Source organism: Amphiura filiformis, chromosome 3 (assembly GCF_039555335.1).
Source record: "Amphiura filiformis chromosome 3, Afil_fr2py, whole genome shotgun sequence".
Lineage (NCBI taxonomy): Eukaryota > Metazoa > Echinodermata > Ophiuroidea > Amphilepidida > Amphiuridae > Amphiura > Amphiura filiformis.
Window position 1 is genome coordinate 31,694,267 of NC_092630.1, and position 24,657 is coordinate 31,718,923.

At 36.5% G+C, this 24,657-nt stretch overlaps 1 protein-coding gene across 1 annotated transcript in view; it reads right to left on the bottom strand.

The window, feature by feature from the left end:
* Positions 1-5,038: 5,038 nt before the first annotated feature.
* The window catches only part of LOC140147191 (uncharacterized), an 85,941-nt gene continuing 66,322 nt past the window's right edge, over positions 5,039-24,657 (bottom strand). The window contains exons 7-13 of the mRNA XM_072168971.1: positions 22,825-22,953; positions 15,817-15,930; positions 15,182-15,223; positions 12,887-13,006; positions 10,503-10,535; positions 7,176-8,102; positions 5,039-5,088 (exon numbers count right to left, since the gene is read on the bottom strand). Of these exons, the coding sequence (XP_072025072.1) occupies positions 5,039-5,088; positions 7,176-8,102; positions 10,503-10,535; positions 12,887-13,006; positions 15,182-15,223; positions 15,817-15,930; positions 22,825-22,953 (1,415 nt within the window). The remainder of the gene's footprint in view (positions 5,089-7,175; positions 8,103-10,502; positions 10,536-12,886; positions 13,007-15,181; positions 15,224-15,816; positions 15,931-22,824; positions 22,954-24,657) is intronic.

Sequence of the window (24,657 nt, forward strand, 5' to 3'; positions counted from 1 at the left end):
ACAAAGCATATTCATTTTAGTATGTCACATTCATAATTGATAATTCGCTGTCGTAGTGCACGTTACAATATGACCATTGCTAGGCCAACTGGATCATGCTTTCTTTACGAACCACTGATCGAAATGATCACAACACAAAGCCTATGGCATATCAAAATTCGGAACAGGTGTATGAGCCCAGGCTTGGAGCAGTAACCAATGGTTACTAACGTGCACTATGACAGCGAATAATATACAAATTCTACATGGTTTGAAAGGAAATAGGGGAAACTATTTTTCCTGAGGTACTGGCTACAGGCCTACCGCCCCAAACCCGAAGGGTGAGAGGTGGTACATGTAGGCCTGTAGTCAGTACTGAGGGAAAAATAGTGACCTTATTTCCTTGAAAATACCATGTAGCATTTGTTTTATTATATCTCATACATATTTATTAGAGAATGACACCAATTCATAACATTTAATAAGAAATTAGGTGCTAGGTCCCACAGCTCCTGTTTAATTTGAATTTAAGCTGGGGATTACTAGCATCTCTAGGCCCTGCACACACGATTCCCTTCTCCTTGCAACATGCAGGCTTACGTCTTGAACAGCTTTGCCCCACGGCTCCTATTTAACTTGAATTTAAGGTTTGGATTTCCTTCTCCTTGCAACAGGCTTACATCTTAGAATGGCTCATATATATGAGATTGAAAACAGAATTTTGATTTTGTTTGACATTTTGACATCACATCATATATTTGGTGCTTCGAAATTGAGCATCCTTTTGCCAAATTAGATCTGCAATATCGCTTTGAACAGCAAAGCACTTCATTTTGTGGATAGGAGCTGCCATTTCTGTATTATATTTGTAAATTCCTGTTTCCTCACACGGAGAACCATGATACAATATTAATGCCCAAGTCCTAACTTTGCTGATCGAAAGCATGCTTATGAAAAGGATTACAAACTTTTGTCTCTAAGGATGATAATATTGTGAATAGGGAAAAAACTATCAACTGGTAAAATAGGTCATACTGGATATAGGGCATTCTACTTGGGCTGTGTCAAGTTGCGATTTACTAATGAATTAGTGTCATTCTCTCATGAATATGTATGAGGTGTAACTATAACTCCATCCCGATAATAAATTCCCACCAATCCAGCCTCTTTTCTTTATATATTTATTTTTTACTTCCTATTAAACCTGGGCAAATCATCCAGCTGATTTCTCATGATGCCCAGATCTTGGCAGGGTGTATGCACAGCCAAGAACCCCCTGATCAGAACTGGCTATGAGGTCTTTGTCATCTACTACATCAGCCACACTCAATTCATCAATGCAGTAATGGAGAGAGCGAGTAATTGATCATGAATTTTGCATCCACCAGATATTGAACCCTGAATCTCATGCATCAGAGTCAAAGACCACTATGTCAAGCTGCTCTTCATCTTTATTCATTTGTGGTCATAACAGATCATAACAGGTGTATAAAGAATATCCAAAAGCATTAGACATCTCACAATTAGCCAACATGTTTTGTGTAAATACTAACAAGTCTAAGTGCCAATATTAGTTGACTCTAACCCTTGTCGACCTTTTCAGGCATTCAACATTTGTATAACAATCCTGCCTCGTTATTCCAGGATCAAAACGGATCATGGTGGGTGGCAGATATATCCAAAAGGATTATCCATCTCACAATTAGACAACATGTCTTGTGTAAAATAATTCGAGGTCTACAATCCCGCACGAAATGCTTGGGACAGTTTGTTTATTTTACGCATCCCCTCTCCCCTTATTCAATGTTGAGTGCTGAAAAATGGTAAAAAGTGGTTGCGCTCAATGTCTGCTCCAACATTATTTCCAGGGGACGGGGAGGGGGAGTAAGCAAGTACATAACATGAGCTATGAAACGTATCATGTATTTTCAGTCTGATGTTCAATTCACAGGAATTTGATCTATAAAACATCATCTGTCCCAACGTTTTTCGCACAAAATTGTAGGTGCCAATGTAATTTGCTGCCCTACAACCATAACAGTTAACCAACTCAAATTTTTTTCAATTTTAATAAGTAGATAACATATAAACGAAAACCCAGCCAGCACCCAAACCAAATGAAAAAAACGAAATGTACACAAGTGGAACTTGAACCCACAACCTTCCATTTACTAGATTTTTCAATTTCTACCATTATTGCTTTTTTTTTTAGGTCTGAAATTGGAAACATTCTGATTTTTGGCAGTTTATAGATTTAAAGGTTGGTGCAATTCTGAATAAAAACAATGGAGCAAAGATGCTTTTGAGAAATGAATAATCATAAATTATGATGATATTGTGCATTTAATGTCAAATCCTGCAGTGAAATGAATGCGTACATATTCATTATCGTGTATGCTTTGGACTTTGAAATAGTACAAGGGCAAGGTGGCTTAGTGGTTATAGCCTTGGACTCATAATCCGAGAGCTTGCTCGACATGCGTGGGTTCGATTCCCCGTCCCACCACCGTGTTGCGCCCTTGGGCAAGGCGCTTTGCCTCACTTGCCTCACCCCACCCAGGTGCAATGGGAAGCTGTTAGGGGTAGTCACAGTCACTGTGCTGATGGACCCTGCGCCACTTGTAGGCTGCTAACGTGGTTCCGACATATTCTAATGAAGGTGGAATAAATGTAAAGCGCTTTGAGGCTGTTTACGGCATAAAGCGCTATATAAATATCTACATTTATTTATTTAGTACACTGTCCGAGAACAATATACAAGCAATGGTACACACAAAGAAAACCCTGAGAAACACACACACAAGCTTCTACATTCCCTAGAAGTAACCATAACTTAAATCTTGGAAGTCTTGATCATACATATATTTTTCTACCAATCTATATGGAAAAGACAATTAACCTTAACTTAATATTTATCAATTCATACAGTCTGCATTTGAATTCTTACTTACCAGGAGTTGTTAAAATCTCTGGTGTGACAGTTGGTCCTGGAATGTCTGTAGTCGCTTGCTTTTCTTCTTCACATGGATATCATTATAGTAGCATTGGCAATGAGCATCGCCAAATAACAAAGGTATCAACATGGGAGAGTTCACAATACAAAAGGAAAATGCAATATACACATGATAAAAACACTTAGGATCACAATTACATGTTATAGGCAATTACAGTGGTCATTCCTGTAAGTGACATTATTATTGGCATTAATTTAGTTATTGTGTACTGGGTGGGGAAATAGGTATGTATGTGACTGTCTTCATTTAATAACATGTCATTTTGAACACAGCATTGCCAATTGTCTTGAAGGTCATCTTGAAATAGCTCCATCCATGATATTATTGAAGAAGAAAAATATATTTGAATTGTCGCACATAGGGTCCAAATAGTGTACCTCTGACATTTTGCAGCTATGGCTCACATTGATGTTGATGTAAGGAAGGTTGTCTTAAAGATTTGGGCATATATGTGTACATCTATAGGATGCACCTGTTGGCTGCTATTTGTGTATCTTTTTACATAATAACTAGGACTAGCTACCAGACTTATCTCAAGTGGAGGTCCCTCCAAATCATCTCCACATCAGAATGTTTAGGAATGTTCTCTGTATTCCTAAACATATGACTTGGGGATGATCATAATGATGATTTGAAGTACCCTCCACTTGAGACGAGTCTGATATTTATTCCTAGCTATTATGTAAAAAATACACATGTAGCAGCCGACAAGTTCATCCTTTTGATATGGATGTACACATCACTTTAAATAGCCTGTTATCAAAACTAGTATACAATTAAAACATAAACAAACATTCATACAAAGAAGTTTGTTATGCACACAGCAAATAAATAAATACATAAATTTCGGTGTTTTATATAGTGCCTCTTTCATATAGCGCCTTTTCCCAGATCTCAGAGGTATCAAAGCACAGCAAAACAATCCAGAGGTCACTAGTTCCAATCCCTGCATGATATGCAACAATGACAAGATCTGAATTCTCTAGCTGAATTCAATGACATATCCATAAGGAATAAAGACAATTACATCAACACAGTTAATATGGGAAGACATTCAGGGAATTCAGCATTTGGAAGGGCATCTTCAAAGGCAAATAAACTTGGTGGCACACATTTTGAATAAGCTGTTTTTGTTTCAAATATCCTACTAAATAGGATTTCTAAGTTGCTTTTTATTGTCTTTCATAACCAAGTGTAATCATATTGGATAAAATGACATGTTCCAATCTTAAAATGATTTTACTTTTTAAGGGATACTTAGAGAACCAAATATGAAAAGCCAGCTATTCTAAGTGTGTGCCAACAGTTTCGTCATTAACACATTCTGTTTTTAAAGGAATCTAAATTCATAAGCATAATTTACCCTACATGACACAGTTTATGTAAAACCAGGGTCTTAGCTAGAAATTGAGGGTTGCCCGTCATTTGAAAAAATTTGCCTGTCCTAATTTGACCTTTAAAATATTTACCAGACATCTATAGCCCATTGGGGGTTCAAAGAGTTCAAATATGTGCTGATATGGCCTTGTTATACAAATTGGGTCTACTAAAAAGGGCAATTAGCTTTTCAAAACATACAATTTATGATATAGCATCTGTCAAAGGCATTAATTTTGCCCGTCCCAGGAGCAAACTGGCCGTCTAAAATGACGGCCAGACGGGTGGCTAGCTAAGACCGTGTAAGACCAATATAAACAGTTGAAGATAGTTTGTATGTTATTGCTGTGTCATGAAGTTAGATAAATTAAATTTTGTTATATAAATGTTATCTATGAGGTTAGCAAAATGACACTTTGGGTCAATTATATAAAGTTAGCATAATATTGTCATTATGGACATTTAAATGCTACTCTGAACCCTATTATTAAATTAGATTTAAAATAGCTCTTGGAGTGGGATCTAGATTTTGAATGCTGAGGGGTGAGATGTAACTAGTATTGTATAGCTGTATAAATGAAATATAGCTGGGTTTAATTAATTTCAAATTAATGATGCTGGGTAGAGATGTGGGTTCAATATGGAATGCACAAGATTAGAACAAGGCTTTAATCTGTCTTACCGGGTGTTACAGTCTCCATAGAGTCTGTTACAACTTCTGAAAGACAAAATTGAAATTAACATGAGCATAGACATTTCTGGGGGACAGGTAAATAATAGGAATATATTCATTGATTCCAAATGATAGCAACTATAATTAACATTAAAAAAATAAAACAACTCCTTATAGTTAGGTGAAAAAGTTCAATTTGGTGACCACTCTCTGGTTAGTAAGGTTTGACGATTGATTCGACTTCTATGGACCATTTAGAAAAAAAATTAGCCACCATGTCCCTCGCAAAAATCCCGGCATTTTTCGCTAGAGGCCAAAATCCAATGGGGGCCATCTTGGATTTTTGGGCAAAAATTATGTTGTAACGTCAAATTAATGTCAGATTCAGATTTCTTGGGGTCGACTTACCGGAAAAAGTGTCTTTTTACACGATTTTAGGTAATCTGGTTCAATCCATCTTGGATTTCTGGGTAAATATGAGTTCGTAATGTCAAAGTAATGTCAAATTTGAAATCCTTGTGGTCGACTTATCCAAAAAAGTGTCTTTGTACACGATTTTAGGTCCTCTTGTTCAAAACTAAATTTTTCAAGATGGTGCCGCCACCATCTTGGATTTCTGGGTGAAAATGATGCCGTAATGTCAAACTAATGTCAGAATCGGAATCCTTGTACTCGACATATCCGAAAAAGTGTCTTTGTGCATGATTATAGGTGCTCTGGTTCAAAACTTAAATTTTCAAAATGGTGGCGGCGGCCATTTTGGATTTTGGCCTCTAGCGAAAAATGCCGAGATTTTCGCGAGGGACATGGTGGCTATTTTTTTTCTAAATGGTCCATAGAAGTCGAATCAATCGTCAAACCTTACTAGCCAGAGAGTGGTCACCAAATTGAACTTTTTTTCACCTAACTATTATTGATTTGACCAAACATCTCAAACTTGTAAGAAAGTTGAAATATGTTTGTGAATGTGATCATCCACCACAAATGGGCGGTAATGTCGGCAGAGCTTATTGTTTTGAGATATGGTTTATTAAACCTCTCACAAACAATAGGAAACAAAGGATTCCTCAAATCTTTTACTGATTTTTACTACCTTGCAAACAAGCAACAGGGACATTAGATAATAAATGATAGGAATTTCTGTTTTTACTAGATGCCAGGCAGGTCCAATATTTCTAGTAGTGGATGCCAGCGCAGCTGATATCCACTACAACAGAATATTGGACCTGCCTGTTGTCTATTACACAGTAGAGGATAGTAAAAACAAAAATTCCTATCGTTCCATTCCTACCTTTTGTATTAAATGCTGTGTTATTTATTACCATTACTAACAACTATGTACATAGCTAGGAATAAATACCAGACTCATCTCAAGTGGAGGTCACTTCAAATCATCCTCAAGTCACATGGTTTAAGGAATGTTCTCTGTATTCCTAAATCACATGACTTAAGGATGATTTGAAGTGACCTCCACTTGAGATGAGTCTGGTATTTATTCCGAGCTATTATGTGAAATAAGACACATGTAGCAGCCGACAAGTGCTCCGTTTTGATATGGATGTACACAATTACCCATTTGCAGTACCACTTGAGAGTATTAAACATTTCCTTTTATACAGGGCAAAGAAAAATCTTTCAATATTCTGATCTAGCTGTAAAAAGCATGATCATGATCTGATTGTCCTGTTTATTTCATTATCAATAAAAGGTCTTATTATAGTCATCGGCAGAGACAAACTTGGAATGTTATGTCTGACGTCACCTGTCAATCAAACTCAGATGGGTTTGTTTATGATTTGTTGTGATGATTGAAATTTTTTACTACAAGCCTAAATAATAAAAATTGAGGTAATCATACCCCAAATGAATATTTCACTATATAGACTTGCATATAAATCCTGATGAAAACATGCTTATTAGAAAAACAGCCACAAATTAAATAAATATAGGAACATTTTTTACATCAAAATTGCACATTATATTTTTCAAACATAGAGGTATGCTGTACAATAGTTCACTAATAAGACAATAAGACTTTGTCCTTTAAATTATACAATTTGTGCTTTGAATTATACAATGTCCCTGTGATGATGCACATGCAACACAGCCTCCAAATGTAGTGTATATCATACCTGTTGTAGGGATTAAACAGTTATCTTCATCGCTGCCATTCACACAGTCAGGTTCCCCATCACAGACCCACCCATAAGGAACACACCCACCAGAAGCACACTCAAAGTCTGTCTCATTATTACAAGTACAACCAATCTCATCACTGTAATCCTGACAATCAAATACATAGTCACATGCAAAATCCAGAGGCATACAGTTGCCTGCAGTGCATTGGAAATCAAGTCCCATTTCACATACACATCCAACAATTTCATCACTTAGATCACCACAGTCATCAACAAAATCACAGCGCCACCTGTCAGGAATGCAATTGCCAGCTGTACATTGAAACTCAAAATCCGCCTCACATTTACACCCATCCAATTCATCACTGAAGTCACCGCAGTCGTCTTGATAATCACAACGATCGGTCTCTGCAATGCAGTTACCATTAGCACACTGGTAAAAGTCTGCACCACACTTGGTACAGTTGAATTCATCATTGCCACCATCACAATCTGGCTTGCCATCACAAACCAGCATCATATTGATACAGCTACCATTTAAACATTCAAACTCTGTGCCTTTGTCACAGATGCAACCATCCAACTCATCACTTTTGTCACCACAATCATCAACATTATTGCATCGCAATTCTTCCGGAATGCATCTACCATTTTCACATTTAAAGAAGCCATTGTCACAATCAACAATGAACAAAGAACAATCAACTTCATCACTGCCATCAAAACAATCTGCTTCACCATCACAAACCCAGGATATATTAACACAACCACCATCAACACATTGGAACTCAATTTGTGGATCACAGACACAGCCATCAACCTCATCACTGTTGTCATCACAGTCAGCAATATAATCACAGCGGTCTTCTTCAGGGATGCAGTTGATGCCACTGGTACACTGGAATTCACCTGCTGCACAAACTGTTGAAAATTGAGAAAAAAATTCGTAATTGATTCCTATGATATGAGCAATAATAAAATGACAACTGAATATTTGCCAAGAGTGCAGAATGAGGAGTGAATGACAACACTTAGCAGTACTGAAATGACTCCTGAAGATTGTGAAGAGTGCAGAGTGAGTGACGAAACTGAGCAATACTGAAATGACTCCTGAAGATTGTGAAGAGTAGAGTGAGTGATGAAACTGGATAATACTGAAATGACTCCTGAAGATTGTGAAGAGTACAGAGTGAGTGATGAAACTGAACAATACTGAAATGACTCCTGAAGATTGTGAAGAGTGCAGAGTGAGTGATGAAACTGAACAATACTGAAATTACTCCTGAAGATTGTGAAGAGTACAGAGTGAGTGACGAAATTGAGCAATACTAAAATAACTCCTGAAGATTGTGAAGAGTACAGAGCGGGGACGAAATTGAGCAATACTGAAATGACTCTTGAAGATTGTGAAGTGTACAGAGTGAGTGACAAAATTGAGCAAAACTGAAATGACTCCTGAAGATTGTGAAGTATACAGAGTGAGTGACAAAATTGAGCAAAACTGAAATGACTCCTGAAGATTGTGAAGAGTACAGAGTGAGTGACAAAATTGAGCAAAACTGAAATGACTCCTGAAGATTGTGAAGTGTACAGAGTGAGTGACAAAATTGAGCAAAACTGAAATGACTCCTGAAGATTGTGAAGTGTACAGAGTGGATGACAAAATTGAGCAATACTGAAATGATTCCTGAAGATTGTGAAGAGTACAGAGTGAGTGACAAAATTGAACAATACTGAAATGACTCCTGAAGATTGTGAAGTGTACAGAGTGAGTGACGAAATTGAACAATACTGAAATGGCTCCTGAAGATTGTGAAGTGTACAGAGTGAGTGATGAAACTGAACAATACTGAAATGACTCCTGAAGATTGTGAAGAGTACAGAGTGAGTGACGAAATTGAGCAATACTGAAATGACTCCTGAAGATTGTGAAGTGTACAGAGTGAGTGACGAAATATTGAAATGACAACAGAAGACTTGTGCTGTTATAAACTGGTAAAACAGAAGATTAGACTGAAGAAATAGGATGCAGAGTGGTGACGATATTGAGCAATACTGAAATGACTCCTGAAGATTGTGAAGTGTACAGAGTGAGTGACGAAATATTGAAATGACAACAGAAGACCTGTGCTGTTATAAACTGGTAAAACAGAAGATTAGACTGAAGAAATAGGATGCAGAGTGGTGACGAAATTGAGCAATACTGAAATGACTCCTGAAGATTGTGAAGTGTACAGAGTGAGTGACGAAATATTGAAATGACAACAGAAGACCTGTGCTGTTATAAACTGGTAAAACAGAAGATTAGACTGAAGAAATAGGATGCACTGAAGACAAAGACTGGTAAATAGTGAAAGTTTGTGCTCTGCTACACTGGAATGAAGACAGGTGATTCAGTGACTATTTTGTCTCCTTCAAGTTGAATCATTATTATGTTTTCAGAATCTTAGTCCCTATACTTCGTACAGAGTCGGAGCATCCGATTTATACAACACTTGGACGCTTTTTATTCAAAACGTGGACTGGTCTTTCATATTTGCATACTCAAATTTTTACTGGGAACATTTTAAATTTTAAATTTCGCGCCAAAACACATATTATTGGACCGATTGTATGGGGACCATAAGTTGCATAAACGAGACTAATCATTCTGTGCGAAATCAAAAAAAAATCTGGCATATGGTCTTTACATGGTGATATGGTTGGTCTAAATTATTATTGGGAACCGTTTTGCATAAAGTGGAACATGTTGAAGCCTGCACTTTAGTTTGCTTTATGTCCATTTCACTCTGCAAATACCATATTTTAACTTTACGAAGGGTCCTTGTTCAGTAGTGTAGGCAGACCTATCGATCGTAAATTGTTTTACTTTATTAAATGTATGAGTATGTGACAATGGCAATGCATTGAAAGTTATGATGGATTTTTTAGACTTAGAAAGTTACGAAGAGCTACGAAGCGTTGTAAATGTTGGTGAATGAACCATGGATGTATGACATTCTAGTAGATGTTACAAAAATGTCTGGAATTCTGGAAATGGGGCAAAAAATTAAATCCGGAACATATTTTTTTTAATTGAGATTATTTTGTTATGATAAAAACGACTTTATTTAAACACATGTAATGTGTGTATATTTATTATCCTATTTAGAAAAAGGGCATAAATTTGTAGACTCCTGGCAGAAGAACTATGCAAGAGCGTACATGCAGTTAGTAAAACGTCCTATATATATATATATATATATAGAGAGAGAGAGATGTAAAGTGATAGAGAGAGGAAAAGGAAAATAAACACACACACAGAAGCAATCCCATTCTTACCTGTTGTTCCTGGTTGAATTGTTGTTGCTACACCTGTGAAATGGTAATATAAATGTGCATAATTGAATCAAAATTTACTGATATATATATTTTTCTTTTGTTGCTTTCTGTATTTTATATAACTCAACAACTGGATTCCTGGGATTAAATTAGGACCATTAATTGAAAATTAAATTTAAAATGGTGTGTACTGTTTAAAAAAAAAAGGAACACTTTTGAAAGAGAGGTACAGAATATGTTGGCTATTTAAAAACAACTAAACCTGGTTCTGAAACATCACTAACAACTCTGTTAGGTACATCTCACAGCAGCTGATAGGTGTATCCCATCATGCTCTGCAGTACCATAGTAGAACTGCACATGCCATAAAAAGTGTACACAAAATCCCTCACTTCAACTTTCAATTACTCGCTTATGCCAGGGGAACTTAGACTTTTGTTTGAAAAAATATGATCTCTAAAGTATTGTGAAACTATCCATAGCTCTCAATATCTAAGCGGCTCTTGTTTATATTTTGTATACATTTGCTATGGAGCAAGCAGCAGATATACTGCAATGCATGATGGGATACTCCCTTTAGCTGCTGTGGGTATATCCCACACAAGAAATTCCTAACGAGGCAATAATTAGGTTAAATACAAGTAGCTGTAACAGATATAATTATTTGTTATTTGCGTAGTTGATTTTGAGGTTGCAAAACATGACGTAACTGTAACAAAATTAATTATTTGTTATTTGCATAGTTGATTTTGAGGGGGCAAATCATAATGCTTACAATATTAGGTTTGTGTAACTTCCTTCCCACTCAGAGTACCGGTTTCTAACAATATACTATGAATCACAATTTAATTATTCCATCACACAAGATTTTATTTGAAATTGAACTTGACAATTTATGATGTTTAATTTCATTCCATTAAACATCCTATAATTCACGAAATGGTTGCAACATTGACAGTTTTAATAGTTTACCATTATACAGTATAATCCTATGCATTTACAAAATTGCTAGTAAAACATACAAATATGTGATGCGATCAAGCCAAATCAGTCGGAACTCGGAAATATTGATTTTGAGATATAGCCAAACAAAGAAAGGTTTTCCTTTTGTTCCTCTTGTTTTTGAAACTCTTAAATTGCTCATATCTTTGGAACTGCTTGTTCAATTTCAATGGGGTTTTCTGCAAAATCCAGCTTTGTAAATGCCTTTTACTATCCTATAGGAAACTGAAAAATTATTATGGCCGAGTTCCGACTGATTTTGCTTGATCGCATCACATATATACTCTTCAAAAGTCTCTTTGAAATTATATTCCCACGCCATTAATCACCTTTCACTAGGGAACCTATACGTATTCAATTAGAGTGACATGACCTTAAAATTGCAATAGAGATCAGTTGTAATTTATCACTGCACAAGTTTCTATTGCAGATTGTAGGTTTGTTAACTTTTGCTATAATTATACTTGAGAAATATTTATGCCCTCTGGATTAGAGGAAATAATATCTTATACAGTATATATTTTGAGCCTAAAAATAGCAACAACAACAAAATTAAATTTTAATATTATTTAACACTTTTAATAAAATGGCTCAATTTATAAAATTTTATGCAAAAAAAAGGAGTAGCTTTACAACTAACATGGATTCATGGTGCTTTCCAATTAATTATTGATCACTATGGTCCCTGATGTCAGCACAACAACATGAATACTTGCGTTTGAGAAAAACAGGGATGCAGACATACACCACCACTCCAGTACCAAATGACCCTACTCTATACATGTGTCCCCAGTTTATATTTTCTAATGTGGGGGTGTGTTTGCACATATTTGGTGCCAAATGGGAACCATGCACACAATTACCAAAGTGCCGACTGTGTGCCTGGGCATTCAATGCCATACCAAGGACATGTTCCCCTGCTGCAATTATTTGTGCTTAACATTTGTAAATGTAAATTATATGACTCCGATAAGGGGCTGCATTTTCAATGTGTCTCTAGTCTTTTGAGAGTTTGGAACTGAGGACCATCAGCAGTTCTGTAGGTATCAATGTATAGAGGAGTTTTCATACAAATTTCCACTATTGATGGCAAACACATATACATACCCCTGCCCCCCCCCCCCTAAACTGGGGGACGCTGTGTAGGACTTTACAAAAAAAGACGTTACTTCCTGACTTTCGCAGATCAACCAGAGACGTACAAAAATTATATTATATGCAAATTATATTATATATTTGCAGCCCATGCAATTTGCACATATTTACAAAGCAGGGACAGTCTCCGGTTCCCGGGAGGTTCCCAGTTAGAATGTAGGGTATCGCACATCCCAGTTCGGAGGTGATTACAAATACCCCTACATGTAAGATACACTTATACTTACAGACATCAGATGCTTCATCACTGGCATCACCACAGTCATCAATCCCATCACATAACATATTAGGTGATATACACATGCCATTGTTGCACTCAAATTCTACAAGACTACATGCTGATGATTCTGTCAAGTATTTAAACAAATAAACAAATTTCAAATGATAAGTTGTCTTATAATTAGGCTTTTCATGCTAAAACCCATTTGGAATTGTGTTAGGAAACGATAGGAAAGAGTCTCAAATTCCCTGTTATTCCTTAAAGAAATCTAAGGGTATCAAATCACACCTCCCCTGCTCCTTTTTGTAAATCCTATAATCCCGGTCATTATTGTTCGAACACTTTAACACGGGTACTTCAAATATGACCCCATTCCCCCCGATCAATGTTGTTAGTAGTTTTTTTGGTCACGAGCCCCTAGAAACATCCAACATTGATTAGTGGGGTAGGGGGATGGAGGGTTGTAGTAATAGGAAATGGTTTAGACCTCACACTAAAGAAAGCGAAATTTTATTATGTCAAGTATAACAGAAATACGGTTTCAAACAGTCCTACTTTGACACAAGTGTTCGAACTATTTATGTCCGGGATTGTAGTAAGAATAAACAGAAATGATGTCATAGACAAAATTATATTTTTGAGAAACAAATCACCCAAAAGGTATTTAGTATCTCCAGAGGGCTATTTTCACTATTTGTTTACTAAATTATAAAATCTAAAACCATTGGTCAGATAAAGAGTCATTTTCAAAATCTCTTGAAAAGCAAGGGAACCTTCACAATTTCTTGTAAAGCAAGAGAACCTTCACAAATTTTGACCACTGGTATAAAACATATTTTGAAACAATAAATTAAGGATTGAAGGATTGCACTGTTTCAAACTAATTGCAATAGATCAATGCTAGGTGATACCGGGGGTGATACATTGTACAATGCCTCACTGTGAAAACTCTAAATGAGTTATGTAGAAGCCTAGACTAAACCTAGTTGGACAATGGAAAACTGACATTTGAAGCTCTCATAGACTGTTTGAAGACAGGGCAAACATTGAAACCACTGAACATGTCCAAAATTGCAATATGTACAACTCTGGACTTGATTATTTTGGGATGGCAATATTTATTGGGTGGCAATCCATTAAGTAGACTGAGCAAAGTGAGAGGAGTATATAACAACATGGGGCTAAAGGGCCCTGTGTGTATTACCATAAAGACTGAATGCCAAAATCACGTTTTTCAAGTTCACGCACGAATGCATAACAAACACACTGTTATCTGGGGATTTTCACTTAACATACATAATCCTGATTGATGTTGTTATTGCAACCAAAGAGGGTTTTCCCCCGAAATTCCATTGCACAAGATTGCACGGTATTTTCCCTTATCGCATGATACAGGAATTCTCCTATTGCATGATACAGAAATATGCTGGATATGTCACACCTGGAAATATTGATTTCTAGATGCTCTCTCAAGATATTTCAAGGACTCTCAAGTTATTTTAAATACCAAAATGGTGGATTTGTTAATTTACTATAAACTGTAAATCCCATGAATATACATGTCTTTTTACCCTTTGGCCACACAGTAGTGTAGCACTGCCACACCAACATATTTTTGAGGTAGCTCCTGTCATCCTACTTCTAATACATATGTTAAAAGTGTATGAAAAAGACAACACTGAAGCCAGTAGATACATCTCATGGCTGAAATCATCACTATAAAATAGCATTATTATGCATTTTTGGCAGGAGTTTGGGCATTTTGTCATAAGCTTTCATGGAATTAATTGGGTATATTGGATGAGCACTAAATTATTTCTTGTTTTGCAAGATGAAAAGTCACTGGGCGGACACCATAATTGAAGACAGAGATAAAAAGACTAAAATGCATCTGACGTCACTGTCAATTAAATTCCCTACGATCCTTGATTGGTTAATTAGCCCGTAAAAGGAAGGTTGATTTATCTGGTTTCAATCGGAGAAAAGGAATAGCAGGAAATGGCGAAAAAATAACGTACTTTAAAAGGCGAAAAGCAACTTTTCTAGGCATTGTTGACATGGTGCCATCGGGAAAGAAAGTTTCCTACTATAAAGACCTAACTTTTGAGATGGTTTGTATGTTTGAAGGTGTAAAATTAACAATAAGGTAACCAGTTTTACCACCAAGTTCAGCAACTCATCATCACGACACACTTGTAAACAAACTGTGCTAGAGTTTGATTGACAGATGACGTCAGACGCATTTTAGTCTTTTTATCTCTGTCTCCAATTATATAGGGGCATGGATGGATACAGTACTTACCAGTTGTATAAGGCATTGGAGTTGTAACTACTTCAGTTGTAGCTGCAAATAAAGAACAGAAAAGCAACTCATTATATGCCTATTTTGAGAGATCTCTTGGGAATTGGACATAATACTATGATAAGCCCTTTATTTATAAGAGGCGGGATTGACTCATAACATCATCATCATGGATTGATCTAGAATGATGTACCCACTGCTCGGGGTGGTATGGGTCTTGAAAAAATATTTATGGGGATTTGGATGCTGACTTTATCTATACCTACTTTTTGCTGTTTTTGCCACCCATCAGTATACCCATTTTTCACAAAAAACACCCAAAAAGCACCCAAATTTGCCCTAATTGGGCTCTTTTAGGGGCATTTTTGCCCAATTACTCTCTACTGAAAACCCACCCATCGATATACCAAAATTGCTGAAAAGGTACCCAAAAACCGTGGCACATCCCCGTATACCTTCAACCAAGGAGAACTCCCTCCGGGCCACTGCTGGGCACAGCACCTACATACTTTGATTTGCGTATTTTGTGACTGACAAGTGCTTTAGTGAATTTACAGGTGTGTAAGTTGGGACTTTATTGACACATGCCGTAACAAATCTAAATTAATTCTCACCTGTACACCATCAATACTTACCATAAGTGCAATTCACTTCATCTGACATATCCCCACAGTTATTTACCATGTTACAAACATCACTTTGTACAACACAAAAACCATTGGCACATGGGAACGTTTCCTTAGTACATTCTGCAAAATGAAAAGAAGATAATTACGTGATTGAATGCTTGTGACGTATGCTCTTCATGATTTAGTTTATATTTGGTTATTTCATAACCTCACATTTAGGCTCACATTAGGGCCACAGAGAGCTAGCCCGGGCTCAGAGGGAGCCCTATTTGTTTTAAATAAACTAGAATATCACGGTTCTCTACGCAAATCGTTGGCCACAATGCCTCCATCTTGATACGCATCATTTTAACCGGTGCAATTTCACTTCACCCCAAAATGATTTTCACATTATTTGCCTCGCAAAGGTAGTTGTTCATACCAAATTTCATGAACCTGCAGCAGTCTATTCTCTTGGGATTTGACCCTGAAATGACCTTGAAATTTTGGTCTCACTAGGGTGGTCGTTCCCACCAAATTTCATGAACCTGCAACAATCTATGGCAATTTGACTTTGAATTACCCTGAATGACCCCAAAATGATTTTGACATATTTGTCTCGATACGGTGGTTGTTCCCACCAAATTTCATGAACCTGCAACAATCTATGGTGATTTGACCTTGGATGACCCCAAAATGACATTGCCATTTTTGTCTTGCTCCGGTGGTCGTTCCCACCAAATTTTATGAACCTGCAACAATCTATGGCAATTTGACTTTGAATGACCCCAAAATGACATTGACATTTTTGTCTCGCTATGGTGGCTGTTTAATTCCCACCAAATTTTATGAATCTGCAACAATATATGGCGATTTGACCCAGATGACCCCACAATGACCATGCGATTGCGCTGAAACTTTAATCAGGTCAAGAACCTCTGGCTGCGCTACTTCCACCAAGTTTCATCACTGTAACCCATACGGATCTCCAGAAAATCTCTGCACAAGTTTATTAAGCTAAATATGCATAAATTATGCAAATTAGGTACTTAATTATTTTATTATAATACATATTTTGTGACAAAAACCTACTGAAATTTGGAGACTGCCAATTGCCACCCCTCCACAAAATTGCATTACTATACGCCTTACCAGTTCCAAGAAATTGCACTCGCAAGCTCGGACTGAATGACAGACAGACAGACAACCAGGAAATATATAATACCTCCGTGGAGGCATTAAAAAGAAACAATTTATCCCAAAAGTGTTCCTCCAAAAAGTCGTAAGTTCTGCGTAGTACTGTATCAAAATTGTAGAGTCGTAGATAGTAAGTAAAAACAGTACCAGTTTGTTGTATAAAAGGACCATTTGTCCAAAACGGCGTGTGTACAACAAACTGGTACAGTTCATTGCTTGTACAACAAACTGGTACAGTTCATTGCTTACTTTAATATCAAGTTGTATGATCATAGATATCAAACTTGAAAAAAAAATGCATTTCCATGATCAAACTTACCTGTGGTTTGCGCGTAGGCTCCCATCATATACAGACAGGCAACCACTACAGCCTGTAATAGCAAATGCATCGTGATCTACCGTTCTATGGCTTAATATTCTCTAAGTTTTCAGAACAGGTATATATTCCTTATAAATTCCCATGGACGCAAGATGATTCTGCAAACTAAGGACAAATTTATCGTCCACTAAGTGTAAACCAATAAACCGGTAGCATGCTTTTTCTACTACACGCTGTGTGAAAAAGCTAAATATCCTCTAAGTTTTCAGAACAGATATATATTCCTTATAAATTCCCATGGACGCAAGATGATTCTGCAAACTAAGGAAAAATTTATCGTCCACCAAGTGTAAACCATTAAACCGGTAGCATGCTTTTTCTACTACACGCTGTATGAAAAAGCTAAATATCCTCTCTAAGTTTTCAGAACAGATATATATTCCTTATAAATTCCCATGGAAGCAAGTTGATTCTGCAAACTAAGGAAAACTTTATCGTCCACCAAGTGTAAACCATTAAACCGGTAGCATGCTTTTTCTACTACACGCTGTATGAAAAAGCTAAATATCCTCTAAGTTTTCAGAACAGATATATATTCCTTATAAATTCCCATGGACGCAAGATGATTCTGCAAACTAAGGAAAAATTTATCGTCCACCAAGTGTAAACCATTAAACCGGTACCATGCTTTTTCTACTACACGCTGTGTGAAAAAGCTAAATATCCTCTAAGTTTTCAGAACAGATATATATTCCTTATAAATTCCCATGGAAGCAAGTTGATTCTGTAGACTAAGGAAATTTATCATCCACCAAGTGTAAACCAATAAACCGGTAGCATGCTTTCTACTACACGCTGTGTGATCTTAAAGTTAGAGACTGAGCTACTTACACGGGTCACAAATTGCGGAAGGTAAATTAGCTGACAATTCAATGGCATGCTTGGATAAGTTTCCATCGATCTCGTTTTTAACTCCCACCATAGATATTTAGCCCAGTGTTCTTTGGTTTCACAAGAATACAAAAAAATACATCTCCAATGCTTAAGGGCTGGGGTATGAACGTTTGGACAGTATTTATTTTGGGACATTAGAGCACATCAGACATATCAAATTGCATTCTGAATACGAAGAATGTCCTTCTGATATCAAATAATTTTGAATTTTGAAATTCGCAATTTAATACACATTTTATGGCAAATCATTAAAATTGATATTTTTGATATTTAACAGTACTTGAAGTAAACTTTATAAATCTGATGATTTATACTTAAAGTGTATGTAGGTGGGTTGAAAAGCCGACGATCAATTGAAAATTTTGACCTTCGTATTGAAGATATGGATTTTTTTTCCCAAAACACCAAAAAAAAAATTAGGTCTTTTTGGGAAAAAATCCATATCTTCAATATGAAAGGTCAACATTTTCAATTGACCGTCGGCTTTTCCTCCCTGCTACATACACTTTAAGAATATATCATTAGATTTATATAATTTACTTCGAGGACTGTTATATATCAAAATTCGAAAAAATATCAAATTTTTTGTAATTTGTCATAAAATTTGTATTATATTGTGATTTTCAAAAAATGAAAATTATTTGATATCAGAAAGACATGCTTCGTATTCAGAATGCAATTCGATAGGTCTGAGGTGCTCTCATGTGCCACAAAAAAATACTATCGAAACGCAATAAACGCTCATTTTAGATCCCTTAAACGACCATAACATGGAGACAGGAGATAAGTGGACAGGGGTGTGGTGGTCTTTTCATTTGTTTTCAAGGAGATCTTACTTAGTCCATGCGTTGTCCAAGCATTGTGTAATCGGCAATTTATTTATAGTCTGAAATGTTGTCCATAATTAGATGATCAAATCAATGAATATGGTAATTTGGTTTGAGTATGAAGCTAATTACCTGAATGAAAAAAATGCAGTCATGTGCAGTGGAACTGAAAATTACAGTGGATAACAAAATCAGTCGCAACAGAGAACCAAGGAACATACATGAATTTGGCCCGCCCGCAAGCAGTGGTGTAGCCAGCAGGAGTGGGGAAGTCACCTGACAAAAATTCTAAAGAGATCATCGGACAAGGCAAAGAAAAGGGAAAGGAGTAAAAAAGAAAAGAAGGGGGAGGAAAAAAAGAAAGAATACTACCCAGTGTATCTGCTGATACACATCATGGGCCAAACTTAGTGTAAAATCCCAAATTATTTCATGTCTGTGCATGAATATTTTCCCAATAAAGCCCTTCTTGTAAGCAGGGGGGCTTTCTTTTAACAAAATCTTTGTCAAAAAGATACCCGATATATGCATCTTCCACCGATTAATACCGGGGCAAAATGATGAACACCAACCCCCATTCCGACCATCAAAATTGGGAAGAAATATTTTTGCCCATCCCCGTCTGGTCAAGAAAGCTGGCTATGCCAGATGGTACTTATGGTGGATACGTTATGATAGCTTGAAAAGATTTCTCATGTTTTGTTGTTTGTTATTTTGTTTGTTTACATTTTGTTTTTGTTAAGCGCCAAGGGATTTTGGTCTGTAAAGCGCTATAAAAAATTGTTGTATCATTATTATAAACAATCCCTTCGTTCCATGGTTCAGCAGACCAAAATGACAACATGCATTTAATTTGAGCGATTTTCAGTGTTTATTCTGCCGAGATTAATTTCAAGAGGTAATGGCCGCTGTCTAGCTGATGCCAGCTAGTCTAGCTGATGATGGTGCTGTTTTGCTGATGCCAGCACAATGATTTTGTTCTCTGTTTTTCCTCATGCTGTTTACCAGTCTTGTTTACCTGTACCAAGTTGACTTCTATCATAAGATATGTGAGTACCTGAATGAGCACTATGCTGCAAATGCTCCAGTTTTTGACACCAATGCTGGATTTGAGTGTATGGAGAGTCTATCGAGCATGTAGTCAGCCAGATATCCAACTTCTGGGATCAATGATTTGTTTAAAACTTTGACACAGTATAATGCTATTTTGTCTAATGATATAATTGTAAGCTTAACGTAACAGGCTTTAAATATGGATATAAGTCAATAAATAGTGTGAAAATTGAGAATCCAAATGTGTAAATGTGTAATATTGTGTTTTTGTTAAATCATTTGTGAACAAACGCACTTTGTATAACAAACAATACATCTCAGCAGACAGAATCAAGAAACATGACCGAGAGTTTCAATAAGAACACCCAATAAAAAACTCGTGATGTTAAATGATGTTTTCATGTTTGTTTGCTATCTACTGAAGATAGGATAATTTACATGAAAGTTTTTTGTACATTTGGGTGTTTTATGTTTTTTGCTATCTACTGAAGATAGGATAATTCACAGGAAAGTTTTTTGTACATTTGGGTGTTTTATGTTTTTGCTATCTACTGAAGATAGGATAATTCACAGGAAAGTTTTTTGTACATTTGGGTGTTTTATGTTTTTGCTATCTACTGAAGATAGGATAATTCACAGGAATTTTTTTTTGTACATTTGGGTGTTTTATATTTTTTGCTATCTACTGAAGATAGGATAATTCACAGGAAAGTTTTTTGTACATTTGGGTGTTTTATGTTTTTTGCTATCTACTGAAGATATGATAATTCACAGGAAAGTTTTTTGCACATTTGGGTGTTTTATGTTTTTTGCTATCTACTGAAGATAGGATCATTCACATTTGTACATTTGGGTGTTTTATGTTTTTTGCTATCTACTGAAGATAGGATAATTCACAGGAAAGTTTTTTGTACATTTGGGCGTTTTATGTACTTTGCTATCTACTGAAGATAGGATAATTCACATGAAAGTTTTTTGTACATTTGAGTGTTTTATGTACTTTGCTATCTACTGAAGATAGGATAATTCACAGGAAAGTTTTTTGTACATTTGGGCGTTTTATGTACTTTGCTATCTACTGAAGATAGGATAATTCACAGGAAAGTTTTTTGTACATTTGGGCGTTTTATGTACTTTGCTATCTACTGAAGATAACACCATCACCCAAAATATTCATACTATCTTCATTCAGTGCAGACCAAATGATGATACAGGCTGTATCAAAATGATTGGTACCCATCAGTTTTCATTGATTATGGACAAGACTTGCCTCATCAAAATGCAACATAACATCCACAAAATTTTGTTAGATTGATGTGATAAAAGGTTATAAACAATAAATTCTGGCTCCAAAAGGATCCTATGTTGCATGTGAAAAAAAGCAAGTTTTTCATATCATAACACAAAAAACAGTGGGTAACAATGTTTTTGATATAGCCTGTATGCATCTACTGAAACTAACATAATTTATAAGAAATTTTTTGGAGGAAGGGTTTTTTTGTTTTGTTGCATTTTTATTTTGGTGGTATATTTGGGTGTTTCGTATTACTTCACTATCTACAGAAGATCGTATAATTCATATTGATGTTTTTTGTATAATTGGGTGTAAAGATGGCATAATTCACAGGGGCCCAAAGTTTAAAATACAAAGCATGTCAATTTCCATCAAATAAAGCAGTCACAGGGCCCTGAATTGGTACACTGATAGGCCCAGGGGTACTCTATATTTACAAGTATACATGAGCCACATATGTAATATATTATGGGCCCCAGGGCCCCAAATGTTAAAATAAGGGGCAACAGATTGACAAGGCTAGTTCTAAACTACAAGAGCACTGGAGCTCATATGCAGGGTCAAGCAATTTTTGCGGCGCGAAATCGGCCACCACGCCGTGAAATTTTCCTTTCTCCGAGCAATTTCATTTGCTCCTGTTTTTCCGCGAAATTTACTATGAAATGTGAACAAATATGGTCTTTTGTTTGTCTGTATTGAAATATCAGCCTTGTTTGAAGTAAACCATAGATAAATAAACACATGAATGTAACCATTTGCTAATTTGTCTCGCTATCGTGCCAGTGTTGCTTACTTTCATCATGGATTGGGGGTTCTTCTCTAATTCTGTGGGATGTACGTATTAGTAGGGGTGAAAATAGTGGTTCGGTGACCAAATTACGGGAAATATGAATTGATTTGGTTTTGGTGCGAATATCTAGCGCTTTCAACATGATTTTTTTTAACATAAAATATAGTTGTGTTAGTCGACTTTGGTTTCCAATAGTCGTAGTTGCGACTACCAGTAACAGTCGCGACTAACGACTATTGGCGATTTAGTCCCCCAAAGCTACTGTTCAAGTACACGATCTGGTCCATGAGGGCCAAAGGAGGCATTTTTGAAAATTGAGTTACTGTAATTATTACATTATACCGGGTGCACCCCAAAAAGGTTACTATGATTATTGCATTATACATACAATAGGCTATCATTTACTGAAAACACCAAAGGTCTAGCATACTTGGTTCTCAAGATAAGACATTTTTGATGTCTATTTTCTTATGTATTTTATTGGGTTTTTTTATTCCATACTTTTACCTTTATCTCAGTTTCAAATTTGCCGCCTTTGGCCTCCATGGACCAGATCCTGTCACATGTATTCCTTTCAAAGTGTATTTTAGTTAATACATACCCAATATTTCACAGAGGAGGCCAGTGAAAGGAGGTTCACAGTCACACCTAGCGAAGCAAGCAGTTCCAACGTATTGTGGATTACAGGTACCGCCGTTTAAACATTGTACAACAGAACAAATATCCCATACTGAAAAAAATAAGAAAAATATTTGGTTATAAATATTATGGTTTATGTAACATGGTCATAAACATGTATAATTTGTAAGATTATGAATGTTTTGAGTCATCCAGTAGTAGAAAATATGTATCAAATTCTGGACTCACCAACAATTTTTTCAGTAACGTTGCGACCCGTTTACCGGGTCTTCGTCAGACTGTGCAGAGACTTGACTGATGGTTTGGTCATGTGATGGTAATTGCCAAGGAAGTAGGTTCAATGTGGGGTCCCAGGCATGTGATTGCAGGAAATGGAGACCTCCCTTCGTATTACGTGCTACACTGTAGCTGTTTCCCAGATGGCTTCTTTAACTCCCCTGTCAAACCACCTATCCGAACTCAAACCACCAGTCCAGAATTTGATTCATATTTTGTCTATGTATAAGTTGTGCTATATACCTTGTAATGAAATATTATTTCACTAACAATTGACAACTTTGTTTTAATCACACTTTACATTCATTTCTATGGAAAGAATATCCTAGTATAGCCATTACATTAACCCTAACCGTACCGTGTACTACAAAATACTAATCGCCCTAAGTGATATATAGGCACGGTTTCGCTGGCCAGCGAAGCCCAAGACCCGTGGCAAGGTGTCGCCGACCATGTGCTTGGCATGCGAGGGGTCTCAGGTTCGAATCCCACCCAGAGCAAACAACTTCTTTCTTTCTTTTCTCTCTTTATTCCTTCCTTCTTTCCCTTCCCGTTGCCAAAAAGCCCTTAGGCTGTTAGGGTTAGATCAAATTGCATCTCTGTTCTGTTTGGCCTCTCACCACATGATTTTGCTTTACATATGTAAAAGTTGTTTAATGGTGAAATAAACTGAATTGAACATCAAATTAAAATGAATAATACATACTAAGATCAAGGGTCAACCAATTGCTTCTACAATAGAATAACTCAATAGTAGTCTGATAGCTTGGGATACATGCAACCATAACATCACTATCATCCTGCCTGGCTCATACTAAGCTTTGTATCCTACAGGCTCTTAACCCTAACCATAACAAACATCATAAAACCTCAATTCACAAAGCATCTGCAAGTGCGAATATCCCACGTGATGCGATTGCATCATCATGCTAACAGTCATATCGGTCAAGGTAGACCCCTGTGGCAAGGTATGGCAATGCACGTCTCTGGCACCCGAGGGGTCCTTGGTTCAAAACCGCACCAGATAGAAAAGGTTTCTTCTTTTTCTTTCTTTCTTCTTTCCGTTTGCCCTCACCAAAATAGGCCTGGGTGTTAGGGTTAAGTATACTATCCAGGCATAGTCTATATAGCCAGTATCAATACAACCAACAATACAACCAATGTAGCCTATTGTACGGTGAATTGGGTGGCCTAGCAGGAAATTAGACCCTCATTAGGTGGAAGCGCCATATTTAGCGTTATTAGCTTTGGATGTTTAATTATTTTCTGTAATTTTCACCCAGGTAAGTCGGGTGAAAAATTAAGAAAATAATTAAATGTCCAAAGCTAATGTTAAATAGGGCACCTCTGCCTAATAAATTGTATGACTACCCATGTGTTTACACCCACTCATGTTACTCTCTTGCCATTTTCCTGGTATTCAAGAAATATCAATCTGTGGCTTTAAGCAACCATGTATATCATTAAAAGTCTGCACTTTTCATACCAGTGAACTAAGCTTGTTAACCTAGTTATTCAC